This window comes from Panthera leo, chromosome C2, assembly GCF_018350215.1.
Source record: "Panthera leo isolate Ple1 chromosome C2, P.leo_Ple1_pat1.1, whole genome shotgun sequence".
Lineage (NCBI taxonomy): Eukaryota > Metazoa > Chordata > Mammalia > Carnivora > Felidae > Panthera > Panthera leo.
Genome location: NC_056687.1, coordinates 40,384,251 through 40,409,932, shown reverse-complemented (window position 1 = coordinate 40,409,932; position 25,682 = coordinate 40,384,251). Strand labels below are relative to the sequence as shown.

At 37.1% G+C, this 25,682-nt stretch overlaps 2 protein-coding genes across 3 annotated transcripts in view; one reads left to right on the top strand and one right to left on the bottom strand.

The window, feature by feature from the left end:
* ZNF654 (zinc finger protein 654) overlaps nucleotides 1–15,788 on the bottom strand; it is a 94,054-nt gene extending 78,266 nt beyond the window's left edge. For both annotated transcript variants that reach the window (XM_042955325.1, XM_042955324.1), the window contains exon 1: nucleotides 15,210–15,788. In XM_042955325.1, coding sequence (XP_042811259.1) covers nucleotides 15,210–15,398 — 189 coding nt within the window. In that variant the 5' untranslated portion in view covers nucleotides 15,399–15,788. The remainder of the gene's footprint in view (nucleotides 1–15,209) is intronic.
* A 30-nt stretch (nucleotides 15,789–15,818) lies between these two features.
* CGGBP1 (CGG triplet repeat binding protein 1) lies at nucleotides 15,819–22,599 on the top strand. The gene is made up of 3 exons (XM_042955329.1): nucleotides 15,819–15,908; nucleotides 16,510–16,712; nucleotides 18,939–22,599. Exon 3 carries the CDS (start codon nucleotides 18,958–18,960, stop codon nucleotides 19,459–19,461), a length of 504 nt encoding a protein of 167 aa, XP_042811263.1. The 5' UTR covers nucleotides 15,819–15,908; nucleotides 16,510–16,712; nucleotides 18,939–18,957; the 3' UTR covers nucleotides 19,462–22,599.
* The last annotated feature ends 3,083 nt before the right edge of the window (nucleotides 22,600–25,682 follow it).

The following is a 25,682-nucleotide window of genomic DNA, read 5'->3' as shown; positions in this document are numbered from 1 at the left end:
ATGTTTATTTTTGACAGAGAGAGAGAGAGAGAGACAGAGAGAGAGTGCAAGCAGGGGGAAGAGCAGAGAGAGAGGGTGCTAGTCAATTTGAAGCAGGCCCCAGGCTCTGAGCTGTCAGCACAGAGCTGACACAGGGCTCGAACTGTCAGTAAGATCATGACCTGAGTCAAAGTCAGGCGCTAAACCAACTGAGCCACCCAGGTGCCCGGGGAGAGACAGAGACTCTTAAGCAGACTCATGTTCGGCTCGCAGCCCAATTTGGGGCTCGATCACACGACCCTGGGATCATGACCTGAGCCAAAACCAAGAGTCAGACGCTCAACCGAGCCACCCAGGCACCCCGATACTAACAATTTTCAGTACTGAGACTCAGTTCAAATGTTACTCACTAAAACTTTCCCAAAGGATGACTATTAGAAGTCATTTCTCCACATGAACTTGTAGAGGACTTAACATACATAGTGTTCATTGCACTAACCACCATTTCCCTGTTTCAGGTTTATTTTTATTTACTCATTCATTTATTCTAAACTTACTGAATGCCTACTGTGTACCACGTATCCTAATACTCTCATTTTTAGTGGAAGGAAAATTGGTAAACAAATGTATGTTAGATAGTGTTAAATTCCCTGGAAAATAAAACACAAAGTAAAGGAAAAAGAACGCCAGAAGTGGGATGCTACTTTACATTTTATCTGGGGTGTTCAGGGAAGGCCTCCATCTCTCTTATAAAGGACACTGAACAGGGTCTTAGAGAAAACCACATTCATATCCAAATAAAAAGTGTCTCTGGCCAATGAAACAAAAGCTAAATGCAAAGGCCAAGGGCAGGAGCATACTTATTCAAGCTGAAGGAAGGGCAAAAATGCTAGTGTAGCTGAAGGTAACTAGTGGAGGCAAAGAGTCTTAGGAGACTAGTCAAAGAGCTAGACAAGGGCCTGATCATGAAGCACTATAGTCCACGGTAAGAATTTGGGGTTTGATTCTGAGATAGAAAAGCACGGAAAGTTTAGAAGAGATCTCACTCTCACATCTTGAAAAGGATCACTTTGGCTGTGTGGAGAACAAACAGAAAAAGTAGAAGCAGGGAGATAAAACAATCCAGGGAAAAGATGACTGTGGTTTGAATCAAGGTCATAACAGTACATGCAGTAGTCAGATATGTCTTTTCTCCCTTACCAGATGATTCAGTTCCTTGAAGGCAGGGGTTATGACCTTTTCCTCCCTAAATCCCCTAAAATCAGTAGGATGAAGCTTTTCACAGTCACAGCCAATTTTTTCTTTTAGGAATACTTTCTACAACACTTTCATGGCACTTTACATATCTAGATCTATGCCTAAAATAAAGAGAATTCAATTAACTGATATAAAGAAAAAGTAAGTTATATACTATTGGACAGACACGTTATGCATTTTATAAGCACCTATTAAGTTATGAGTACTCAGCAATTGAAGGTAACTTCAGAATATAAGAGAGAACAAAGTATATCAAGACTTTAAGAACAAAATAACTTTAGTTAATACAGAAAATTAAGAAACTAAAACCAAGAATTTATTTTTTTCATAAAATCAAGAAGAATTAAGAAGGGGCTGCATAGTAAGAGTTAAGTGCCTAGAAGGGAAGCAAAAATTGCATATCCACTCTAAGTATACAAACACTGGATGACACATAGGAGATCAAAGTAATGAAAAAGAATGAGTTTTAAGATTCTTATAACTTAGTTCTACCTAATTTCTTTTTTAGAACTTTCTCCCCTCTTGATTATAAGTTATGTATGCTCACTATAGTAAATTTGGATAATATACGAAAACATCATCCATCACTGTACTGCCCACATATAACCACTGTTAACATCTTGGTATATTTCCCTTCAAGCTGTGTGACTTGGGGTTAGTTGCTTAACCTCTCTGAGTCTCAGCTGCACTATTCATAAAATGAAGACAAAAATAGTACCTATCTCACAGGGTTGTTGCAAAGAATAAATGAGAATCTAGGACAGGGGCTGACATAGTTTTTCTTAAAGAGCCAAAAAGCAGCTTATGGACCATATACATTCTCTAATCCCAACCTGTCAATCCTGCTGTTGTATCATAAAAGTAGTCACAGAAAATGTAGAAATGAAGGCACATACTCCAATAAAGTTTTATTTATAAAAACAGGCAACACTGCATGTGTCACAATGGCTTACAGCAAAAGTTCATAACCTTTCAGCATGTTTGGATTGTTGTTGGGTTTTTTGCTTTTTTTAGCAAGTTTTTGAAATTCTTAAGAGAATCTGGATAAAAAAAAAAAAGAAATTTAGACCTGCTACCAAAGAAATGGCAAATACAACTTTTTGCAAATAATTTCAGAGTTCATAGACATTCTGAAGTATATGAATGGCTCATATATATGATCATCAAAAAAAATTCTATTTCTAATGAAGCAGCTCATGTGATTTATCTTCACCACACTTTCCTTCTCTACAATCCACATGTGAGCACAGTGAAGACTGCACCAGCCTACATTCAAACTGTGTAATCCTGATGCCAATTTTTCCACCTAGTTTTTATTATATCTTCCTAAGTCATTACATAATCATCAAACACATCATTTATTAAGCCTGAATAATATTTTAGTTTACAAAGGTTTGAAAAGTTTTCAATGATTTTAAATGTTCTGCTTGCTTTTCCATTTTCAATTCATTCCTTTCTTTAATTATAATTAATGCTATGATGAATAGCTTTACATCCAAATTTATATTTCCTCAAAAATGAATGCATTAAGGAAAATTACTAAGCCAAAAAGTAAAAGTTATTTTTAATGTTTGTAATATATTTTGATGAGAATGGTTGTGATGATATTTACTCCCACCAGCTGAAAATGTTATCTGTTCCACTACTCCTTCATGAGCATGGAATCTAAATTTCAGACTTTACTTTTACCTGAGAAACCTTTGGGCAAGTTTCAAATCATGGTAAAAGGATAGATAACAAAATCTGAAAACGAATATCCACTGTACCCTGGATTAGTAAGATTTCCACATACTTAAGGTTCTATGTAAGTAATATGGAGAGTAAGAAACCTTAAAATTTAATCATTTATGGGGCACCTGGGTGGCTCAGTGGGTTGAGCGTCCGACTTTAGCTCAGGTCATGATCTCACAGTTGGGTTCGGGAGTTTGAGCCCTGCATGGGTTTGCTGCTGTCAGCCTATCAGCGTAGAGCCTGCTTCGGATCCTCTGTCCCCTTCTCTCTGCCCCTCCCCACTAAATACATACTTTTTAAAAATTAATCCTTTAAGATAAATATCTAAAACATATTCCATACTCTCCTGCCTTCAAAACACAGTAACACAAAATAACTTCTACTGGTTTGTAATCATCATAACTTGCATTTTAAGAATAAACACTATAATGAGCCACTGCTTCTAAGAGAGGTATATCCCATTTAGGTGGGCTGGGAGGAAAATCTAAAAAGGTTGAGAATCACTTTTATTTTTTTCAGTTTATTTATTTATTTTGAGAGAGACAGAGTGTGACCAGGGGAGGCACAGAGAAAAGAGGGAGAATCCCAAGAAGGCTCCATGCTGTCAGCACAGAGCCCCATGTGGGGCTGGATTTCATGAAAATGTAAGATCATAACCTGGGCTGAAGTCAAGAGCTTAACCAATTGAGCCTCCAAGAATCACTTCTTAAAGAAAGCTTCTGATAGCTTAAGTTTAATTTTTTTTTCCTCTCTTTTACATTCATGAACATCTTTAGTTTCTGCTGCCTTGAGTCTTTTTGAATCACTATTTCTACTCAGTCCATAACTGCTACAAAGCCTTGAGTCTTTTTGAATCACTATTTCTACTCAGTCCATAACTGCTTTACCAAATACATATGCTACAATAAATACCAAATGCATATTCCTAGGTACAATATAATGTATGTGTATACTGAAATAACAAAGTACACAGGCTCTTGACAGGCTGGCCAGATTCGAATCCAATGACCACATACTAGTTATACACAGTGACTTAGTCAAGCCATTTAATATCTCTTGGTCTTAGTTTCCTGATCTGTAAAAGGAACAATGGCAAATAATCTGTAGGGTAGTGGATTAAGTGATAAAAAAAAAAAAAAAAAAAAAAAAACAAGTAAAATGACTTATCACAGTATCTAATACTTGGAAAACACTCAATATATGACTTATGTATACATATAGAGAGCATTCCAATAAAATAAATCATTCAGATATTAAAAATACACACACATCAGTGATGATAGTGATTAATGAGTATTTAGAACATTTCAACTTTAAAATAGACAATGGTTAATTTTAGTAAACTCTAGTTATAGAAATATATATTAATAAACCGTGTAAGGTAGTACCTGGGTGACTCAGTCAGTTAAGCCTCTGACTCTTGCTATCATTTCAGGTCCTGATCTCACAGGCATGAGATGGAACCCCACATTGGGCTCTGCGCTGACAACTTGGAGCCTGCTTGACATTCTCCTTCCCTCCCTCTCTCCTTCTCTCTCTTGCTCACTCACTCTGCCCCTCCCCTGCTCACTCTCACACTCTCAATCTCTCTCTCCCTAAACAAACAGACAAACAAATTATGTAGGGGCACCTGGTGACTCATTCAGTTGAGGTTCTGACTCTTGATTTCAGCTCAAGTCATGATCCCAGGGTCATGGGATGGAGCCCCATGCTGGGCTGTGCATTGAGCATGGAGCCTGCTTAAGATTCTCTTTCTCCCCACCTCTGCCCTCTCCCCTGCTCACACTCTCTCTCTAAAATAAAATATTTTTTTAAATATATTTTAAAAAATAAAAATAAGGGGCTCCTAGGTGGCTCAGTCAGCTAAGCGTCTGACTCTTGGCTTCAGCTCCAGTCATGATCTCATGGTTGCTGAGATTGTGCCCCATGTTGGACTCTGTGCTGTGAGAGGGGAGCCTGCTTGGGATTCTCTCTCTCCCTCTTTCTCTGTTCCTCCTTCATGCATGCACACACCCATCCTCTCTCTCAAACTAAATAAACTTAAAAATAATAATAAATTTTAAAAATAAATAAAAATTTAAAAACTGTGTACACATTTCATAGGGACATTATATATATATATATATATATATCTCCACACAAATTTTTGTGGTATATACAGCAACACTGTGCACCTATTCATATCTACAGTAGTCCCCCCACCTTATCCTTGGGAGATACATTCCAAGATCCCCAGTAGATACTTGAAACCACATATAGTACAACAAACCCTATAAATACTATGTTTCTTCCTATACATAAATATCTATGATAAAGTTTTTTTATTTTTAATGTTTATTTATTTTTGAAAAAGAGAGAGAGACAGAGCATGAGCCAGGGAGGGGCAGGAGAGGGAGACACAGAATCAGAAGCAGGCTGCAGGCTCCAAGCTGTCAGCACAGAGCTCGATGCAGGGCTCCAACTCACAAACCGTGAGATCATGATCGGAGCTTAAGTCGGAGGCTTAACCAACTGGGCCACCCAGGCTCCCCTCTTAAGATAAAGTTTAATTCATAGTTAGGCACAGTAAGACATTAACAACAATAACTAATTATAATGTAGAACAATTATAACAATTCCCTGTAACAAAGTTATGAGAATGTGATCTCTCGTTCTCTCTCTCAAAAATATCTTATTGTAGTGTGCTCACCCTTCTAATGATGATGTGAAATGATAAAATGCCTACATCATGAGATGAAGTGAGGTAAATGACATAAGCAACGTGACATAGTGTTAGGCTACTCATGACCTTTTGACAGTATACCAAAAGAAGGAGCATCTGCTTCGGGACCACAGCTAACCTCAGGTAACTGAAATCGCAAAACAAAACTGCAGATAAAGGGGGCTACTGTACAGACATAACTACTTCTCTTCCCTCTCTCTCTCCTCTTTTCACGTCTCTGTACCATGTTTTACCACAAATGGAGCCAGAAAATGAGCCTGTCTCCCGCTTTCTCAAAGTTAATTAACTGATCAATTATAAAATATCACTTAACCCTGAATGAATATAACTAATCATGTTCTCCATGCCTTCACCTACACAGGTAAGCAATGCTGAACAAAAGTACAGACTAGTGGTTACTCTACATTCATAATCAGCAAACTCAAATGGTTCTGTAGGTCAGTAAATTCTACCCACATCTCTAAGAAGCTACCGCTTTAGAACTCCATTCACATTAAATCTCCAACCAGCGCCACGTACTCTAAACAGATGAACTCTCCTGCTACCCCAAAACTCCTATATAAAGCAACCCCTACATTTGTGTTTTGAATCTTATCTTTCCTTCTCTTTTTGGAATCTTATTTTATAGATTATCCCTTCTTTCTTTTGTAGATTTACCTCTTCCTTTCAAATTAATCATTTTTATCAGATTTTAAACATGCCAAATTCTCACCAGTTTATTTTTTTTAAATCCTCAGCTTTAATCTATAAGCTCTCCACCTTCTACCTATCTTTCCTTCTCCTTTAAAAGTTATCTATACTTACTGTCTCTCTTTCTTTGCCTCTCACTCCTCAAACTACTCCAGTCTGATTCCTACTTCCATCACTACATCAAAACAGCTCTGCTTAAAGTCACCAAAGACCTCCATGTTAACTCAATGGTTGGATCTCAATGGCTTTCAATGTCAAGCACCATTCACTCTATCCTGAAACATTCTCTACCCTTGATTTCTGTGATACCATAGTTACTTGGTTTTCTCCAACCTCTTTACTCTTTCTCAGACTTCATTTGAAGACTCAATCTTTTCTACCAGGCAACTGTACTGTGTAGTCACTGAAGATTCATTTCTAAGTCCCCTTCTTTTCCCACTCCATATTATCTCCTTATGTTAGCTTATACATACACATGGCTTCAAATGCCATCCATTCACACTGCTAAGATGACCAGACCTCATTTCTGCACTCTGGATTCTGTAAATCCAGGTATCTTTAAGATCTCTCATTGGATGAGAAAAGGCATTTTAAATTCAACATGTTCAAACTAAACAAAACAAAGAATCTCAGCGGACTTCAACTTGCCCAAGAATCCAAAAATAGGCAAGTCTCTTGTAGGCCTCTGCTTTATAGTATTGAATACCCGTACTTCATAGAACTTATCAAAGTGATAACTGTACACAAAAACATGGACAATGACTGTTTGCTTACTACTATATATCCAGTGCCTTCTATAACTGACAAGCTTCGACTATAATATCAATGACTCTTTTCCCTACAGCCTAAAAGGAAAGCCTTTTAGCTATTTTCATATTCACCACTGTTTGGAGAGTTGAGTGTCCTGAGTGCTTGCACAGAGTGTCACTGTGCTGGACTTTAAGGTCTTGTGTAACGAATTATACAGACTGACCTCCTCTCATGTTTAGTTTGCCACCAGTATTCCACCATGGCTCTAACCAGGTGACACTGATTGGGTCTCATACTAGGGAACAGATCCATACTGAATAGAGTACACTGGTGAAACAATGAACTGACCTGTCAGAGAAATAGGGAGCTCAGGAATCAATGTGATACATATTACATGAAATCTAAAGGTTACCTATCTAGTACCAGATTTATTAGAAATTACGGAACTTAAAAATACTCTCCAGTGTAGAGCAGGTACTACCATAAATGATTTATAACATAAGTAGGATCTGTATTTAGTCAAATAAATTACCTCAGATTTCAAATGTCCTAATATCCTTACCATTACATATTAGTATACATTTAAAATGGTATACCAATTCACCATATTTTACTGATCACATTGGTTTTTTCAAATAACTTTCCAGACACAGATTTTGCCATAGCTTTATTAAATTTAATTTAAAATTCTTTTTGCTTTTGTTTGTAATTGCTAAGGTATAGTTTAACACTTTTTGGCAGGAAAACAAAGATTCAGTGCCAACAATAATAGTACAACTGGTACCTCACTTCTGTTTGGCAGAACTGCAAAATGATGGTATCATTAAAAAACTTAACAGCAATAAACTTCATTTAAAAATATTTTCTTCTACCATTTTATCTACAAAATTAAAATGGAGATCAATTTTTTGAAGCCAGTATGACTGATGATGGTTATTAGAAAGCAGTATGGACATACTTTTAGTGTAAGACTGTGTATAAAGAAGTTATTTAAATTTAGGGTCTCATTGGTTTACCTAAAATGACCTTCATAAGTTCACTTAACCAATTCATTTTTTTAAAAAATGCACATACTTTTAGGAACCAAGGAGTTGAATTTCATTATACTTAATTAATCTGGCATTTAGTGCATTTATTTACAGAAAATAAGATACAGAGGTAGAAAGAGAAAAAAATAAAATGTGGACTTTTTAATGTTCATTTATTTATTTCGGGAGAGAGCGAGAGCATGAGCAGAGGAGGGGCAGAGACAGAGGGAGAGAGAGAATCCCAAGCAGGCTCCACACTCAGCACAGCTCCCACTGTAAGTCTTGATCTCACAAACTGTGAGAACACGACCTAAACTGAAATCAAGAGTCGGGGAGTAACGGAGTCATCCAGGAGCCCCAAAATGTGTTTTTTATACTTTATTTTCCCTCTGATTATAAAGGTAGTTGGTTTAACTAAGAAAATATAAAAAATAAATAAATGTAAAGAAAATAATCAAATTCAGCTATAAACTTATCACTAAGAAATTATCCACCATTAACAATTTGATATATTTCTTTTTCAGTCTTTTTTATATACAGAAGTGACATTACCTGCTTCCTGTGTTTTTTTCAGTAGTTATTATACAACAAACAGTTTTCATATGAATAAATATTCTTTAAAAACATGACTGTTGGGAGGACATAGGATTCTACTATATGTAACAACTCCCCTAACTGCTCATTAAGGTTATTTTCAATATTGTAATGTTAAGGAAAAATTAGTACCATTCAATTCTGAAAACCAACCTAAAACACATTAAACAACAACAGCAACAACAACTAACTGAGATCAACTAATCAACTAACTTATAACCCTAAGTTATAAATTATAATAAGTTATAATTATACTAATGTAATATAATGTATGTAATGTAATATATTAATATGATACTAATTATAATAAATTAATGTTTCTATGGAATTCACCCTTTATGAACACTGGAAATATCCCAAATGTGCCAAATTTTGAAAACTATCTTTGAAAAGCTAAAATTTTAATTTGCAATTTAGTAATAAAAAAATTATTTTGCCAAAAGGAACAAAGTAAATTTGTGTGATGAAATTTTTTCTAGCTCTGAATATTCACTACAGAGTATATCACGAAGTAGGATACTCTTTTTCAAAAGTAAATAAATCACTATGAATTAGTTTCAGTTCTTTTCCTTTTCATCATGTCTATTATTCTTTGCTGAGCTGAAAAACTAATTTGAGACTTCTAGTTAAATGTGGCAGATTGAACACACATTTATTTCTGCTCCCATTTGAAAACTCCACTGAAATAACAGTAAAAATATTTTTGTTTCAAAAGAGCTTAACTCACAAGGAAAAAAACAATGAAAAGGGAGAGATGACAAGATTTAGATAGCTATTATTTAGAAAGGGGGAAGGGAATTTGGGAACAAGCTAATTTGTACTGAAGAACACCAGAAAATCTCAGGAATGTCAAACACCACATATCTCTAAAAGTGGAGGTGAAAGTAGAATGAAAAACAGACCCATGGAGTCTCCCCAAGATCCCTTCCTCTACTAAATCAATGTAAACTCCAGATTCTCTGGAAAGGCTAAACTATAAGAGACTTAGAAGTAATAGGGCAGAGGAGGAAGGGGTTAGAGGGTAGGGAAGTGGATATAGAGAAAAGGGGAGGAGTGGTAAATTCAAAGTGTACAAACTGAACAGTGAGATGGTAAGGTATTCCCCATCTCCTCCATCAAGTAGGCTGGCTAACTGATCATATCTACAACTAGGAAAAAAAAAAATATTTATAAACATGGAGGTAAAGATCATAAGAGCTATAAAAGAGTTGCAACTGATTGCCTTTGGGAAATGTGTGGGTTAAGAAAGGGACAGTATATGCTGCTTTTTATGATAAACCGGGGGGGGGGGGGGGGGGGGCGGGGACTGGTTGCCTCTCTAATACCTATTCTTGTTTTCTTTCTTGCTAACAAAATCACAGACCTGTGTTTATCAGGAAAAATGATACAAAAAAAAAAAAAAAAAAAAAAAGAAAAGAAAATTCCTAGCATTTTTTCCAGATGGAGATACCTAACAAGATGAAAATGAAAGTCACTGAGTAGGATTTGGGCAATATATGTTTGGTTTACCCCTGTTCCTGCTACTTAGAACCCAGATGTGATGACTGGGACTCCAGCAACTATCTTGGGTCATGAAGCAAATGTGAGATAAGACAAGGACGACCGATAAGAAAGAGCAAATGATGGTACAATGATCATAAAGCTACTATATCATTCCTATACTACCCATTCAAGACTTTTCACATAAAAAAAAAAAAAGAAATGTATACAACTGTTTAAGGTATTCAAGTCAAGTCTCTATTATCAGCAAAATGCAATTCCTGATATTCAAGTCCTGTATGATGTTTTAAAATAAATACATATAAAACACTTATAAAAATTAAAAGTAAATTAAAAATAATTCCAATTAATAGCAAGAATTGTTAATAATGCATTCTTACACCCTAAGAAACTACTAAAGAACTATAAATACTATGTAAATTCTATATTAAGACTAAGAAATCAAGATTATATTTTCCAAATACAATTAAATTTTTAATTTCTCTAAAGTAACAATGTTTAAACCATGAGGCAAATCCTTTTTATCTGTTACATTGTCTCTTGGGTACCTATTCAAGTGCCCAGTACACAGTAGTTGTTAAAATTTTCTTAAGGATCACTGAATACTTTTTTGCCATTTGTATCAGTAATACAGATGTAAAGTATCCAGTGAGTTCCAAAGTAAAGATATAGTGGGGTTTCTCAATTTAGGCACTACTGATATTTTGAGCCAGATAATTCTTTGTTGCTGGGCTGCTCTGTGCATTTTAAGATGTTCAACACCCTCCCTGGCCTCTACCCACAATACACCAGTAGCAACCCCCCAATTAAGATAATCAAAAATATTGTCTTTGCCAAATGTCCGCTGAAGGAAACAAAATCTCTGAGAAAATGCTGTTGTTTTTGCACATCATTTAATATTTCATCAGGATCTTCTAGTTAAATAACAGAATTTTAGAACTGTAACATTCCCAAATTTTCTCTAAATTTTATTGTGGGATATAAACTATAAGTGACTTACAGATTAGATTATCTCTAATGTCCCTCTTAAACCTTCAGAGGATTTTGCAGGAGAGAAATATTAATAGCTTCTATCTATTTAATCTTAACTATGTGCTAGGTATAGTACTGAGGACTTCAGGTTCATTCACTCCTTTTATACTCATGACATCCTCATGGGATGGCTATTAACTCTACTGTAGTAAAAAACAATTTAAAAGTCTATGTTAGTCAACATATCAATGTGTTTCCAGAAATACTTCTTTATCACTCACTATATTCATTCTGGCACTAAACTAAGAAAGTTCTTAACTTGTTAGTATACAGTTTTCGATGAAAACATTTCAATATATCTAGCCAACAAGGTAAGCTGAATTATTACAACCTTCAGGCATTGGAGAAATAGTTCACAATACCAAACAAGTCAGAGAAATAATTATCTGACTGTTTCTTGAAGTATTTTTTATACTGTGACACTAAAGAGGACTTTTACAACTTTTCACCCATGATTCCCAGAGTACTTCCGGTAACTACTTTTCCCCTTTGCACCACTTGCCAAAAAAAAAAAAAAATCATTTTATAATTATTTGAAGATTTATTTGTGATTTCAAGAGAAATTGAAGGCTGGGTTCAAATCCCAATTCACCCTCCTACTAGAACTGAAAATAAGTTAACTTGTTCAAGCCTCAATTTCAACTATGTAACTTGTGTAATAAAACCAATATGAAGGCCTTAAGAGTTAGCAGGCCCTCAATAAAAATTATTCTCCCCCTCCTTTCATCCTAAAAGCAAATTAAATATCAGTTACAAGCCAATTCTATTTAAGCATTTGCTCAGGGTCTACTAATAAGAGCCAAGGGAGGATGTGATAGGGGCAGTTAGTCCAACACTACACCAGGTAACTATTTGGAAACCAACACTTTCAATCTCTCAAATCTATCACCTCAAAAACTAGCTGAAAGCTGAGGGGCTATTCCCTTAATCTGAGATTTTACAATTACTTGTATTGTTTCTCAAACAGAAAAGTATATCATCAACTGCACTGAGTGTAGGCATAATTATTACCACTTTATATCACCTCTGTCTTCTGTTTTACTTCTCCCTATGGTAAAAGATACAAGAACCTCTCTTGAAGTGTTCCTTCCTCTCTCCCTTCACCCACACAACTAACTGCCAAGAAATTTTGATTCATATTTCTCTCTAAAAGGAGGAAGATAAATTGAAGCCTTTCTTTTCAATGCCAGAACCGTCTGTGTATAATTCATGTATTTTTTAAATTATTTTTTAATGCTTATTTATTTTTGAGAGAGAGAGAGGGAGAGAGCACGTGCACAAGAGGAGGAGGGGCAGACACACACACACACACACACACACACACACACAAAATCCAAAGCAGGCTTCAGGCTTGAGTTGTCACTGCAGAGCCTGATATGGGGCTCGAACCCACAAACCATGAGATCATGACCTGAGCCGAAGCTGGACACCCAACCAACTGAACCACCCAGGTGTCCCTAATTCATGTATGTTAACCGACACCCACCCAAGTGCATATTATGCATTTTGCAGATTACCCATGATTAAGTAATCTAATGAATATAAATTACTTCATATTATCCTTAGTGAATATTAGAAAACCAAATGCTTAAAAAGAAAATCTTTGGGAATTAGATTATATGATCCACTGTTTCCTTTACTGGCAAATGAAACAGAACTACTATACTAGATTATATTAATCAATGGATAAAATTCAACTTAAGACAGATAATCTTTTATTCCATCTTAAAGTTTTAATGTAAAAAAGACTTTACAAAGCTCACCTGGAAGGTGGAAATAGGACAAGAACCCAGGAACAAATCTACTGGTAATCTAGAGTACTATAAAATATGTAATGAGGTTTCAGGTAAAAGTTGGTAACATGAAAGTATGTCAGTTTAACTTAACTCATAATTTAGCAATATAAAATAAAGGTTCGTTAAGTACTTCCTGTTTAATTTACTTTCCTGGATATTTAGAAGGCAGCGAACTTTTATAGAACCATCAACTTCATTTGTTCTTAAAATAATTTACTGTCACGGTTCGGATGCTGTATTTCCCAGGCCAAATTTATTCATTTGTTCTTAAAACCGATTTCAAGATACAGAAGAAGAATAGTTAAAAGTTCTACAAAAATGTTCTGGCCCTCAAAATTTTAAGTGCTACAGCAATTAACAATTATCTGATCAAGTAAATCCACAAAGCTAAATGTAACCAAAACCAAGTCGCTCATTAAAAATATAAAAAGCAATACATAGAAAAAAAATGAAAAAAACCCTTTCTGCCCGTGAATGTATTTAAAAAATCAACTGTAACCTAATTTTTGGAAGTTTAAAATTCCCATAGATGCAAAGTATACTGATAACATGGTTTCTACACGTAAAATACACAATAAGAAGATATGTACTGTAAAGACACTGAGCCTCTAAATCCAGTGAACGCCAATACCAAAACATATGCAAACATATACTTCCAAGAAAGTCACCAAAGAGCAATGTCAAAGAAAACTGACACACTTCATCCCAAGACAATTTCCACCTTCAAACCAATTTATCTATAGAGGTGGGAGGAGGGAGTCGAAAACAATTTAAACCATTAAAAACTTAACTGAAAAGGTCAATCCATCCGTTTTCTTTCAATGCCTGGAAAGGCATAACATCAAATTTCAGCAAATACAATGCCCACCGCTGGTTAACTTCATTCCTACTTGTTACCGAGATGAAATTAATAGCTACCTTCAATTAACATGTAAAAGATGCAAACCCTTTACATATTCACCCATTTAATTACTCTTCCTATTTGACTGAAGAGGAAACTAAGGCACAGAGAGATTAAGTAACCAGTAGGTTACTTAGGTTACAAGGTAACAAGACTAAGAAGTGGTGGAGCCATGATTCAAACCCTATACTGTAAGATAATAAACAAATAAAACAAGGGAATGGAGTGTTAAAGGAATAAAAAAAAAATCCAATTCGCAAGAGTATGGTGAATGAGAACGAAATATTTAAAGTATAAATACACGTAGAAGTGAGTGTAAATTACACAAATTTTACCCCTAGACAAGTACTTTCTTGCTATAATATTTGATTACAGTCAAACACTTTCAACTACATCAAATCGTAGTGGCAGACGACCAAGTAAATAATTTACCGTCACTGTTTAGACACTGTATTTTACAGGCTACATAAAATACATTGTAATTTAAAACATGATGGGGGTGGTGAGGTAATCGGAGCAATAGTTTAAGGAAAACTACTTTCTCTATCAACAGCTCATTAAAAAACAAACTACGTGTGTCGGGGAACCGGGGTAAGAAAAGGAAAGATGACAATCACACTGCCTTAACCCCACCTCCCAAAAAAGTAACTAACAGTGGGTCAGCGCCTAAAACCAACTGGAGAAATGGCCCAGTGGGATCTCGTGAGGGGATGACAGGAGACCCTAGCAGAGGGGGAGGGGTGGCGATGACAGGAGAGGGGGCGGTAGAGAGATGGCACGCCTCCCATCTCCGAAAAAGGGGAGAATACGGGGGGCAAGGGGCGGAGAAGGGAAGGCAGGAAATGTTGCCAGAGATTCCAAATGAGGTGAGAAGGAACAGGGTAGGAAACCCAAGAAGGCGGGACCCTCGGGCAGAAAGGGGTCTGTTTGGAGCAGAGGAGGCATGTCAGTACACAGTTTTCCTGCCAGCTGACCCCCCTTCTCTCCAGCCCTTCCAACCCCTGACAAACTCACTTTCTCAGCAACCCTAAACCCGCGGGTCATCCCAGTCCCGCTCCCTGCCCCCCACCCCAAGCCGGATAGGTGGAGGAGGGAGCTTCACTCTCTCTCCTTGTTGGGCTGGTAGAGCGGACACCGGACACAGCCCTGATTCGAGAACGAAAAGGCCAGGAAAAGCAGGGAGGCCCAGGACCCGGGTGACAAGTCCGGGCGGCCGACGGGCGCCTCACCTGACAGAAGCGTCGGCAGTAATCCCGACTGCTGATCCCAAAGCCGCCGACACCGCAGCTGCCGCTGCCAGCGCCACCTCTGCCGTCACCCGCAGCTCTGAGCCCAACAGGGCCTGGCGGGGACTCCACAATGGCCACGAGCTCTTCTCCGAGGCGTTCGGCCTCTTGATCGCTCTCTTCCTCCGCCATGAGGCTCTCGCCGCCCAGCGCGTACCAGCCCCTACGCCGCCGCCGCTGTAGCTGCCTCGGCTAACCTCCTCCTCCTCTAGTTCCCTCCCCCTTCCCTCCGCCCGAGCCGGACAGGGGCCTCTCGGCTGGCTCTACTTCCGGCTCCGCCCACCCACGCCCCCAGTTTTCATTGGATATATGAAGTTGCCAATCACACACATGCCCACCCTTCCACTCCCATTGGCCGAATCAGCCGTCTGTTTGATAGACTTGCGGTCCGTTGGTCAATGCTGCTCGGCGGTTGCTGGGGACCGCCTACGAGCTTTGCCGTAGGCGGCGCAAGAGGACGGGGCGCGGCGGGGGACACGGCGGCCGCCGCGGGGCTCGATCGGGCAACGGCGACGACGACGGCGGCGGCGGCGGCGGCGGGTTTTCCTCCTCCTTCACCCCCTGGCTCCTTTTTTTCTTCTTCCTCCTTTCCTTTCCGGCCGGGTCTCGTCCACTTCCCCTATCGGCGGCCCCGATCCTACGGTACCGAGGAACTAGGGAGGCCGAGGGTGGGCCCGGCCGTTGGTGCGGGCTTTGGGCCCGGGGCCTTCCGTCCTGAAGCGGGAGCCGGGGGCGGGGCCGGGGCGCCGTTGTCGGCGGGAGGAAGAGGGAGGAGACGGGAAGCCTGACAGCGGACGCCTCCGCCAGGCGCCCGCCGCCTCCTCCCCTGAGACTGCCGCCAACTCTGCTGTCGAGTTCCCGGGCCCACGGCCGGCGGCTGGGTCTCGGCCCTGCCCAGCTAGCGGGGCAAGGGTTGTGGGGCGCCAGCGTGCTGAGCTTGGCGCGGGAGGAGGGAGTCTAGACGCCGGGAACGTCCCGCGCCCCGCCTTTCCCTCCCCCTCCCGAACCCTCGGGCCTGGGGCGCGCGAGGAGGTGCAAAGCGGGGCAGACAACTGAGAAAGGACTGGGTTGAGGAGTGTGGAGGTGTTGAGGTAAACGTTGGGATCCGGATTTGGGTGAAGTTACCTAAAGGGAGCGATTTCAAAGACACCTGCGTGGTGGCTGTGTTGTTCGTCTTTTTATCTACCCTTCTTCCCTCCCCCTCCCCCATTTTTTCTTTCCATTTGTTTTTCATGTTTTACAGTAAAGGCATGACTTCCCGGCACCGCAGGGAAAATAGGGTGCAAGCCCAGCAACTATTTCCCCATCACCACTTGTTGAAAAACTGATTTGAAAGCATCTCCGGGTTTGAACAAACGAAAGTTCCAGGATTTCCATCGTCTCTGGTTTTGCTCTGGAGACCATTCACTGCTAAGTATCAAGACGAAAAAACTGGAAACTGACCGGGTAAACATTTAAACTTGAAAACTTACGAGTTTTATTTCGATCTAGTAAATAATTTGCTTCTCTTTTATTGGCTAACTTTTTAACTTCCTCGTTTAAAACATCTTTACCTTTTGTTGAAAACACTTGTTATTCAGGTCTGTAAAGTCGGGCATCCTCTACTGGGTGGATATTTGCCTCTGCAGTAACACAGACAGACTTTTTGAAAGTTACAAGTCTTTGGAATGTATAGGCCTTTAACATTAGCACAAATGATGGAGCATTTTATGCTTCAAAGAATAATGAACATGTTTATTGTTTTAAAGTTTGAAATCCAAATATTTAAAGACAGAGGACTTTTCTCATTGAAAAATTTAAGCATTCCTGGGCACAGATACTTAATGTTTTTCATTACTAGCCTAGAACCATTAATCATATTTGGGACTGATTTGCTGTAAGAGTAAAAACACTACCATTGGGGCGCCTGGTTGGCTCAGTCAGTTGAACATCGAACTCTTGATCTCAGGGTGGTGAGTTCAAGCGCTGTGTTGGGCTCCGAGCAGGATGTGAAGCCTACTTAAGAGGGGGGGAAAAAAAAAACAAAAGAAAAAAGAAAGAAACTATTAAAGTACAAAAATGTGTAATAGTAATTCACTACTATTTTGTGGGGCAGGAATCATATCTGTCTTGTATGCCATTAAAAACCTGTAGTCTAACAAAATTTGACACATGAGAGTCCAGCATTAAACAATTTTTTTATGGGAAGAAAACAATTAAATCTATTAAAATCTAAACTTTATCATATTTTCCAGAATTTCTGTGAAATGTTACCTTTCTGAATTTATGTCCACAGGTGTCATACATAACACATATATTAGCAATTTAGAGGTCTTTTGAGAGAGATTTCATATAACCCAGCTATGAATTCTCTAGTATGGGTTAAGGGAATAACTTCATTATTGCTGATTTTTTAATTTGTTATATATAGGTTAATGTAAGAGCTTAGTCCGAAGGAATAGCTCCAGAGAACAAATGGTTGTCACTGAAAATATTTGTTTGGTATCTCAATTTTTCAGTGTCCATAGAAGTAACGTCATGATTTTGGTAATAATCATAAAATTTTGTTATTAGGATAAATTAATAAATTATCATGCCACTCCTGAGTTAAAGATTCAGAAAAATAACAAAGATAATCATTTACTTTCCATCAAATTGTGATTGAGCACCTATCATATACTAGGCACTATGTTAACTTTTTAGATTTGTGCTAACTTATTAGTTAATAGGTAAAATAAATAATTAACAAAGGTATTTTTAATGGTAAAAAGAGGAAACAAGTATTAGAAAAAGCATTTGCATATCTTGATCATCACCTTTATAAAACTCAGTGGAGGTATATTTGCATTAAAATATGACTGGGGCACCTGGGTGGCTCAGTCAGTTGAGTGTCTGACTCTTGATTTCAACTCAGGTCATGATCTTGCCTTTCAAGGGATTGAGCCCCATGTTGGGCTCTGTGCTGACAGCCCAGAGCCTGCTTGAGATTCTTGCTCTCCCACCCTCTCTCTGCCCCTCCCCCACTTGTGCTCGGTCTCTCTCAAATAAATAAACTTTTTAAAACATGACTTACTTTGAGCTCTGTATTTTGGCTTTAAAATTTAATGTCCTTGTTGCTGCTATTAATTGCAGCTGGTCTGTGTTCTTTCTTGGTTTTTACTTTTTGTTTTTTCCGAACAGTTTTGGACATTACATCCATCTTCATATAGAAATAAGCCAGTTTAGTGGCCCACCTGTTTGAACAGACTTTGTACATAATTCCCTACAATTGTGTTCCTAAAATCAGTTGCCCCAAAACTGTGATGGGAAAAGAAGCTCTTTTAAACTTCAATACACATCTAAGTTGAATGAGAGTAATATAATTGATACCCTAAATATTGGCATCAGATCAGGTTTTCCTAAAAGATAGTGACATCTGGAATAGTTGGAAGTTCTTTTTTCATAATTCTAATTTATTTGAATTTCATCAAATTCAAGGAATGGACCTGATTGTTACTAGTAATTTGCTCTGGTTTTGCCTTCCCTTACATATTTTCAGGTAAGTTAAGAGTTAATAGACACAGTCTATTAATTTGAATTAAGTTTTCTGAAATCTTTAAATCTTAAAATACTCATACCTGTCTTTTGTTTGTTAATTACTTCCTGAATGAATTGTTGTTATAACACTTATCTTTGTTTCTCTTGTCTCTGAAGAACCTTATTCAGAGTCAGAATGGAAAGATTTGTAGTGACAGCACCACCTGCCCGAAACCGTTCTAAGACTGCTTTGTATGTGACTCCCCTGGATCGAGTCACTGAGTTTGGAGGTGAGCTGCACGAAGATGGAGGAAAACTCTTCTGCACTTCTTGCAATGTGGTTCTGAATCATGTTCGCAAGTCTGCCATTAGTGACCACCTTAAGTCAAAGACTCATACCAAGAGGAAGGCCGAATTTGAAGAGCAGAACGTGAGAAAGAAGCAGAGGCCCCTAACTGCATCCCTTCAGTGCAACAGTACTGCGCAAACAGAGAAAGTCAGTGTTATCCAGGACTTTGTGAAAATGTGCCTGGAAGCCAACATCCCACTCGAGAAAGCTGATCACCCAGCAGTCCGTGCTTTCCTGTCTCGCCATGTGAAGAATGGAGGCTCCATACCTAAGTCAGACCAGCTGAGGAGAGCATACCTGCCTGATGGATATGAGAATGAGAATCAGCTCCTCAACTCCCAAGATTGTTGACAAGGAGGTTACCACCATTGTGATCAAGATAAATGTGGAGTATTAAAGTTATGTGTTGATTGTGTGGTTCATTTTTATATTTATTTCATTTAAAATCATGTGATGCAGAATAGTTTTGCAATGTGTATATAGTTGCAGGCAAAAAACAAAAAACAAAAAAAAAAAAACCTCACTGCAAAACTTACTGTTAATTTTAGTCACCAATGGTGTAAAGCAAAACTTAGGGTTTAGAGTGTGCTAGGATACCTGAAACCTGATGGTTATCTTTAAAATTGATGGTTTTTCTCCTGAAATGTTTGTGCATGGAAGAACTGCCCTGCTTTTTTACCCTGTTGCCATATATGATTATTCCTTGTGAAATTACTTAATTACTTGGATTGAACACTAGCCTAGGAAATTGAAGCTGCTGCCAGGCAACACCACTCACAGTAACTTAAAGGAATTATTTCTGATTAGAGGATCCTCTTCAAAAAGGAAGGGATGGTGGGAAACTGTTCTTCTATCTTCAGATCCCTTGCAGAAATGACTGTCTTTATTTCAAACTATGCTTGTATATGATGTAGTTACCTTATCTATTCTTCAGTTCCTCACTGTCTTTTTTTCACCCTTTTGAAAGGCTTATTGTATTAGTAGCAGCTTCAAGTGACCAAAAGACTAAAATCGTTCTTTCAATGTCAGTGCCAAAAGCCATGGGGAATTTTGCAGTGACATGATTTTAGTCTCTTACTATAAACAAATTTTTTTAACCATAGCTTTCATTTCAAGCATCATCTTGAACTTGCAAGCTTTTTTTTTTCCCAATGTCTTGATGTTAAAAGATTTAAAGATTGGCATTTTTATTTAAACATAGACATTTTATGATTGAGTTTCCTGTTTTTACAGAAGACTAGTAATTAGCTTTTGGCTGACAGATCAGATAATAAGGAAATTACTTTCTATACATTAATGTTTCCATATGATTTATAAGACTAGGTAAATAGAACCGAGTTAACTTACTTTCACTTTTATGCGCTTTTGCCTCTGGTGGTGCAAGGTTTTTAAACATGGATGGTAAACAATTGTCTAGAAAGACTGGCAAGATTTTTGTAGTGGGAGATCTGGCAGTATCCTGCATAACTGTTTGGGTGAGGAAATAATCAGTCCTATTAAAGGTCAACCATGTTCAGGAAATGATCTCTGCGAACCTCACTTATCCTGTAAGTTATATCCTCTCCACTGGAGACCCAAATTATATTTTTTAAAAACTAAACAGCTGAAGACTTGGACTAGAGCTTTAAAAAAAAAACAAACTTAAATTTCTTGAAAACGTTTAAGTTTAAAATACTCATGAAATATATTTCTATTACAAAGCACTAACATGAATGCCCTATGTGACTTGGAGTTATCTTTGAGGTCATTTTGCCACAAATCTTCATTTGAAAAAAAAAAAAAAAAAAAAACCAAAGTGAGTAAGAAGGTTATGTTTTCCAGAAACAGCTTTCCATGTCTTAAGTTTCTTTTACAGACTTAAGTTCCTAGTTCGGGTTGTCAAAGTGCCCATCTGATTTTTAGATTTTATGTTAGTTTTTGTGTTGTTTTCATTTTAAAATAAGCCTGCCACCAAGGAAAAAAAAAAAATTGCTCGGCAAAATTTGAGTTTTTCTCACGTTTAGTTATGTAAAGTAGCACAATTAATGCCTGGAGTAGTGCTGTCATTGCTAAAGCACATACATGAGGAGACCAGCAGCAAAACATAACCAAAATATACTTTGCTTTTACTTCCCCTAGTAAAGAATTTGCAGGCAACCATGTTTCTTTTGAATTAACTAAGATGGTAGAATATCTAAGAAGCTAGGAAAATAATTGAGTTTTATAGCATTTTCAGAATACAAAAATAAGGTTAGATATACAATCATTCTAATTTTTCAAAATTCCATGTGATTCAGACTGCTCCCTATTTTAATATTAATTTGCACTAACAGCAAACACATAGTGGCAGAACAGTTTTGAGTAGTCCTAAGCAGTAAACTGGATGATGTTGCACAAGAAAAACCAATAATTCACATTTGAGTTTCTAGTAGTTATTATTGATTTGATGATCGTTTAGGTCCCATATGTGTTCATGTATTTCTCCAGGCTCCTAACTATTCCCACATATATATCTAGGGGCATAATTCTTCCTCCTATTAGGATCATATCATGTCCTTAGAAGCTTTTTCCATCCTGTTGTGGAGGTTTAATATGTTTGTTTACTGATTATGAAACTTTTTGTTCCCTGAAACTGGTTAACTTTGTCTCATAGTTCAATAGGTAAGGCAGAATGATTGCTTTAGCCTGCTCAAACTGGTACAAATCCGTGAAGCCATGGTTGGCATATGTTGGATAACAAACGAAAATGTCTAAGGTGTATGCTGCCATGAAGGTGTAATGGACATGTGTACAGAAGCTTTCAATCTTAACTATATAGTGTTAGTGTGATGCTATACTATTGGAAAAATAGCAGTTTTTTTTCTATTTTATAAGTTGTATGCATAAACATAAGATTTGTAATGTTTCATTTATAAACTGCCTTCTTCAACACATGCTTACCTGTTAATAGTGTTTTCTTGAAGTATGGTAGTATGTCTTCCAGAATTTCACTATATGCTTACAGTAAATAGTTACTAGCTTGTTGAAATGTTAAATTCCTTGTTGTTGTTGTTTTGTTTTGTTTTGTTTTAATTCTGTGGGGCATATAGCAAGCCTGAAAGACATTGTAATTATTTCCTACAGGGTGAAAATTTAGAAAGATTGTGTATGAGAGCCTAAATAGTTATTTTATTCATTATCATCTTTAAAACTTTTTTTTTTTTTTTTTTTTTAAACAAATGCTACTTCCAGTTAATGCATTTGGCCCTACTGATTTTGGGGGACCAGAAAACTTTAAAGAAAAAGCTCTGCATCTTACAATTGTAACCAATTAAGTATCAGCTTGGGATTTTTCTGAAGTATTCATTGCTTAAAAACTGTTGTAAGTAAAAGTTGGCAAGATCTCCAAGCAGAAAGTTCCATGTTAAAACTTTTGCCTGAAAGAATTTGTATGTGAATGTTAATGGAAAACACATTTAAACAAAATAAAATTTAAAGTGGCCCAAAACGAAAGCCACAAACATTTCGTCATTTGGTGCTTAGTCTTTGTGAGGGCTCTCTGTGGTTTGACTTGCCCCAACTGACTTTAAATGAGTACAAATCACCTTAAAACATATTCATTAAATAGAAGATTCATCCTATAATTTGATTGAAAATCTTAGCCTGAAATAAATTGCTTTAGTTTCTGGTCAGCACTGATTAACTTGTGAATAGTGAAGTGACTGTCCTAAACCTTCATTTATCTCAATCCATACTATCATAGACTTCTAAGGTAAATACAGTTCTTACCTAGTGGTATTCTACTTGTATCCAAGATACTGTATTCATTAAAAGTTTACTATGTTTATTTTTGTATTCCCATGCTTGTTTTTTTGTTTTTTGTTTTTTTTTTTTTTTTTTTTTTTTGCTCACGCATGTATCCTTAGTATAATGTGTCACTTTTAAAGTTTTGTCTCTGTGACTTTTAGAAATAAATTTCAAAAAAATTGTTTCAGAAGTTTTTGAAAGTACATTTTGTGAGTCAGTAACATATATTTTTTTTAATTAATTATTCATTTAGTCTCTACACCCAATGTGTGGCTGAAACTCAAGACCCCAACACCAAGAGTCACATGCTCTATCAACCGAGCCAGCCAAGCATCCTGTATTTCATTTTTTTAAGTAACATATTTTATTGTTCCAAAATAACAGAATTTTACTAATTGAGTTTTTTCTACTAGTTACATCTCTATAGGATTATTAGCCTGTGTCTAATGTAACAGCATATATTCTGTCAAATCAGATTCACATCATAGCTACAGATAGCTCTTTTCCTTAAAAATCACATAGGTAAGTTAAAATAACCTAATCAGTGCTTTTAATTGGAAACATTTTCATTTTCTACTTACAGAAATATTAATCATGAAAGACGAGGGCCTAATTTGCACTTTATACATTTTATTGGTTTTTCAAAGATTTGCTATATTCTTATTCACCACTGGGGGTTAAAAAATGCATAGAAGTTGCAAATTGTCTTGCCTTTTAGTAGTTTTATGTAGTTTTGAGGGCATATATTTCTCCTGTCTGACAAAAAAATTAATGAATTTATAAAGTAATTAACTATTTTTCCTGCAATCAAAATGGTAGAAAGGAACTTAAAAAAAAACAGTCAATACTTCTGCTTGCAGTTTAATATAAACCCATTAACCCATCAATGATCTTTTTAGGAAAAGTCTTTACTTTTCCTAAAGAATATCATCAAAACCTTTATTAAATGTAAACCAATTGAATATATGTGTCTCTAGGTCTCATTAACAGTTCCCGTTTTTTTCTATGTGTAAACTGAGTTGTATTATGTACCTGTAACACCGTATGTCATGATGCAAAGATGCTTCTGGGTTCAGGCTAGCTAACCTAGCCCTAAGAAAGCTAAAACTAGGTGGTAGAATAGAAGTACTTGTGATCTGATGTATTTGATAATGTATGGTATGATTTCCATCTGATTACTCTTCAATATGTTACTTAATTTTGGTTGTTTTATATGCATACTATGTGGAGTGAATATTTCTTAGATCTCTCTTGTTTAAGTGTTAGAATCAGATCATTTAAAAGCCCATGTCTTCAAGTTCTTAGTTAAATTGGAATAATACGCAATTAGTATTTATTGAGTCCCTATCCTGTACCTAATACTACTCTAGTCCCTGGGAACACATCAGAGAAAATAAAAAATTCCTGCCTTCAAGGAGTATACATTCTAGTGATAATATAATCATTGTCATAATACAGTGATGGGGGCTGAGGAGGACATATCATTTCTTGTCTTTTCTAGGCAGCTCCTTTAAGCACTCGTCATAAGACTACTTAGCCAAATATTTGTCACTGGTTTTGTTTTGATTCTCAAAGTCTTATTTTGTATAAGAAGAGCAGTAAAAATTGAAAATTTGTGGATTAAATGGTCTGCATATCCTTTGAAAATATGGTAGTTTTTATAATCCACAAAATATGTATTTTCACATTAAAATCTATTAAGCAATGGAATTGACCAATTTAAATACCTGTAAAGTACAAACCTGTCACACATTTCAATGCAATGCCCATGGTAAATCAAGAGCTCCATTGAATACTGGATATCAAGGTAGTCACAGGTGTACCACATTAACTAATGATTATACAGAAACCAATGTCCTGAGCTGATGTTTATTAGATGACAGATTCTACAAACTTTTCTTTTCAAGCATCAAATGAATCAATGTGTAATGGAAAACATTGTTTTTATATGCCTTTTTCCTATCTTGAATTTATTTCTTTAAAAAAAAATTTTTTTTTAATGTTATTTAGCGGGGGAGGGACAGAGAGAAAGGGAGACATAGAATCCGAAGCAGGTTTTGGGCTCTGTGCTGTCAGCACAGAGCCCAACGTGGAACTTGAACTCCCAAGCTGCGAGATCATGATCTGAGCCGAAGTCAGATGCTTAACTAACTGAGCCACCCAGGCACCCTTTTATGTATTCTTTTTCATCTAGCAAATTTGACTTTTATGAATATATCCTATGGAACAAAAACAGTCGTTATGTAAAGATATATGTAAAAGAAAGTTTATTTTAATATTGTAATAGTAAACAATTGCAAATTCTATAAATGTCCAGCAATAGGGGAATGGTCCAAAAATTATGACACATCCATATTACAGAGTATTCAAGTGATCTGAAAGTAAGAATCAGGGGCACCTGGGTGGCTCAGTCGGTTGAGCATCTGACTCTTGATTCTGGCTCAGGTCAAGATCCCAGGATTTGGAATGGAGTCCCAAGTTGGGCTCTGCGTTGAGCGTGGAGCCTGCTTAAGATTCTCTCTCTCTCTCTCTCTCTCTCTCTCTCTCTCTCTCTTGCTCTCACTCTCGCTCTCTCTTGCTCGCTCTCCCTTTGCCCCTCCCTCCCACTCCTGCATGTTCTCTCTCTCTCAAAACAAAACAAATAAATAAATACAATTTAAAAATAAAGGTATGGATCAGAAAAGGTATCTACAATATTAACTAAGTTAAAAAATTACAAAATATTTTCTCACTTTTTGAGAAAAGAAAACAATGCTATATAAATGTACTACACATAAGGTGGTCGATATATACCATATGTTAAGATT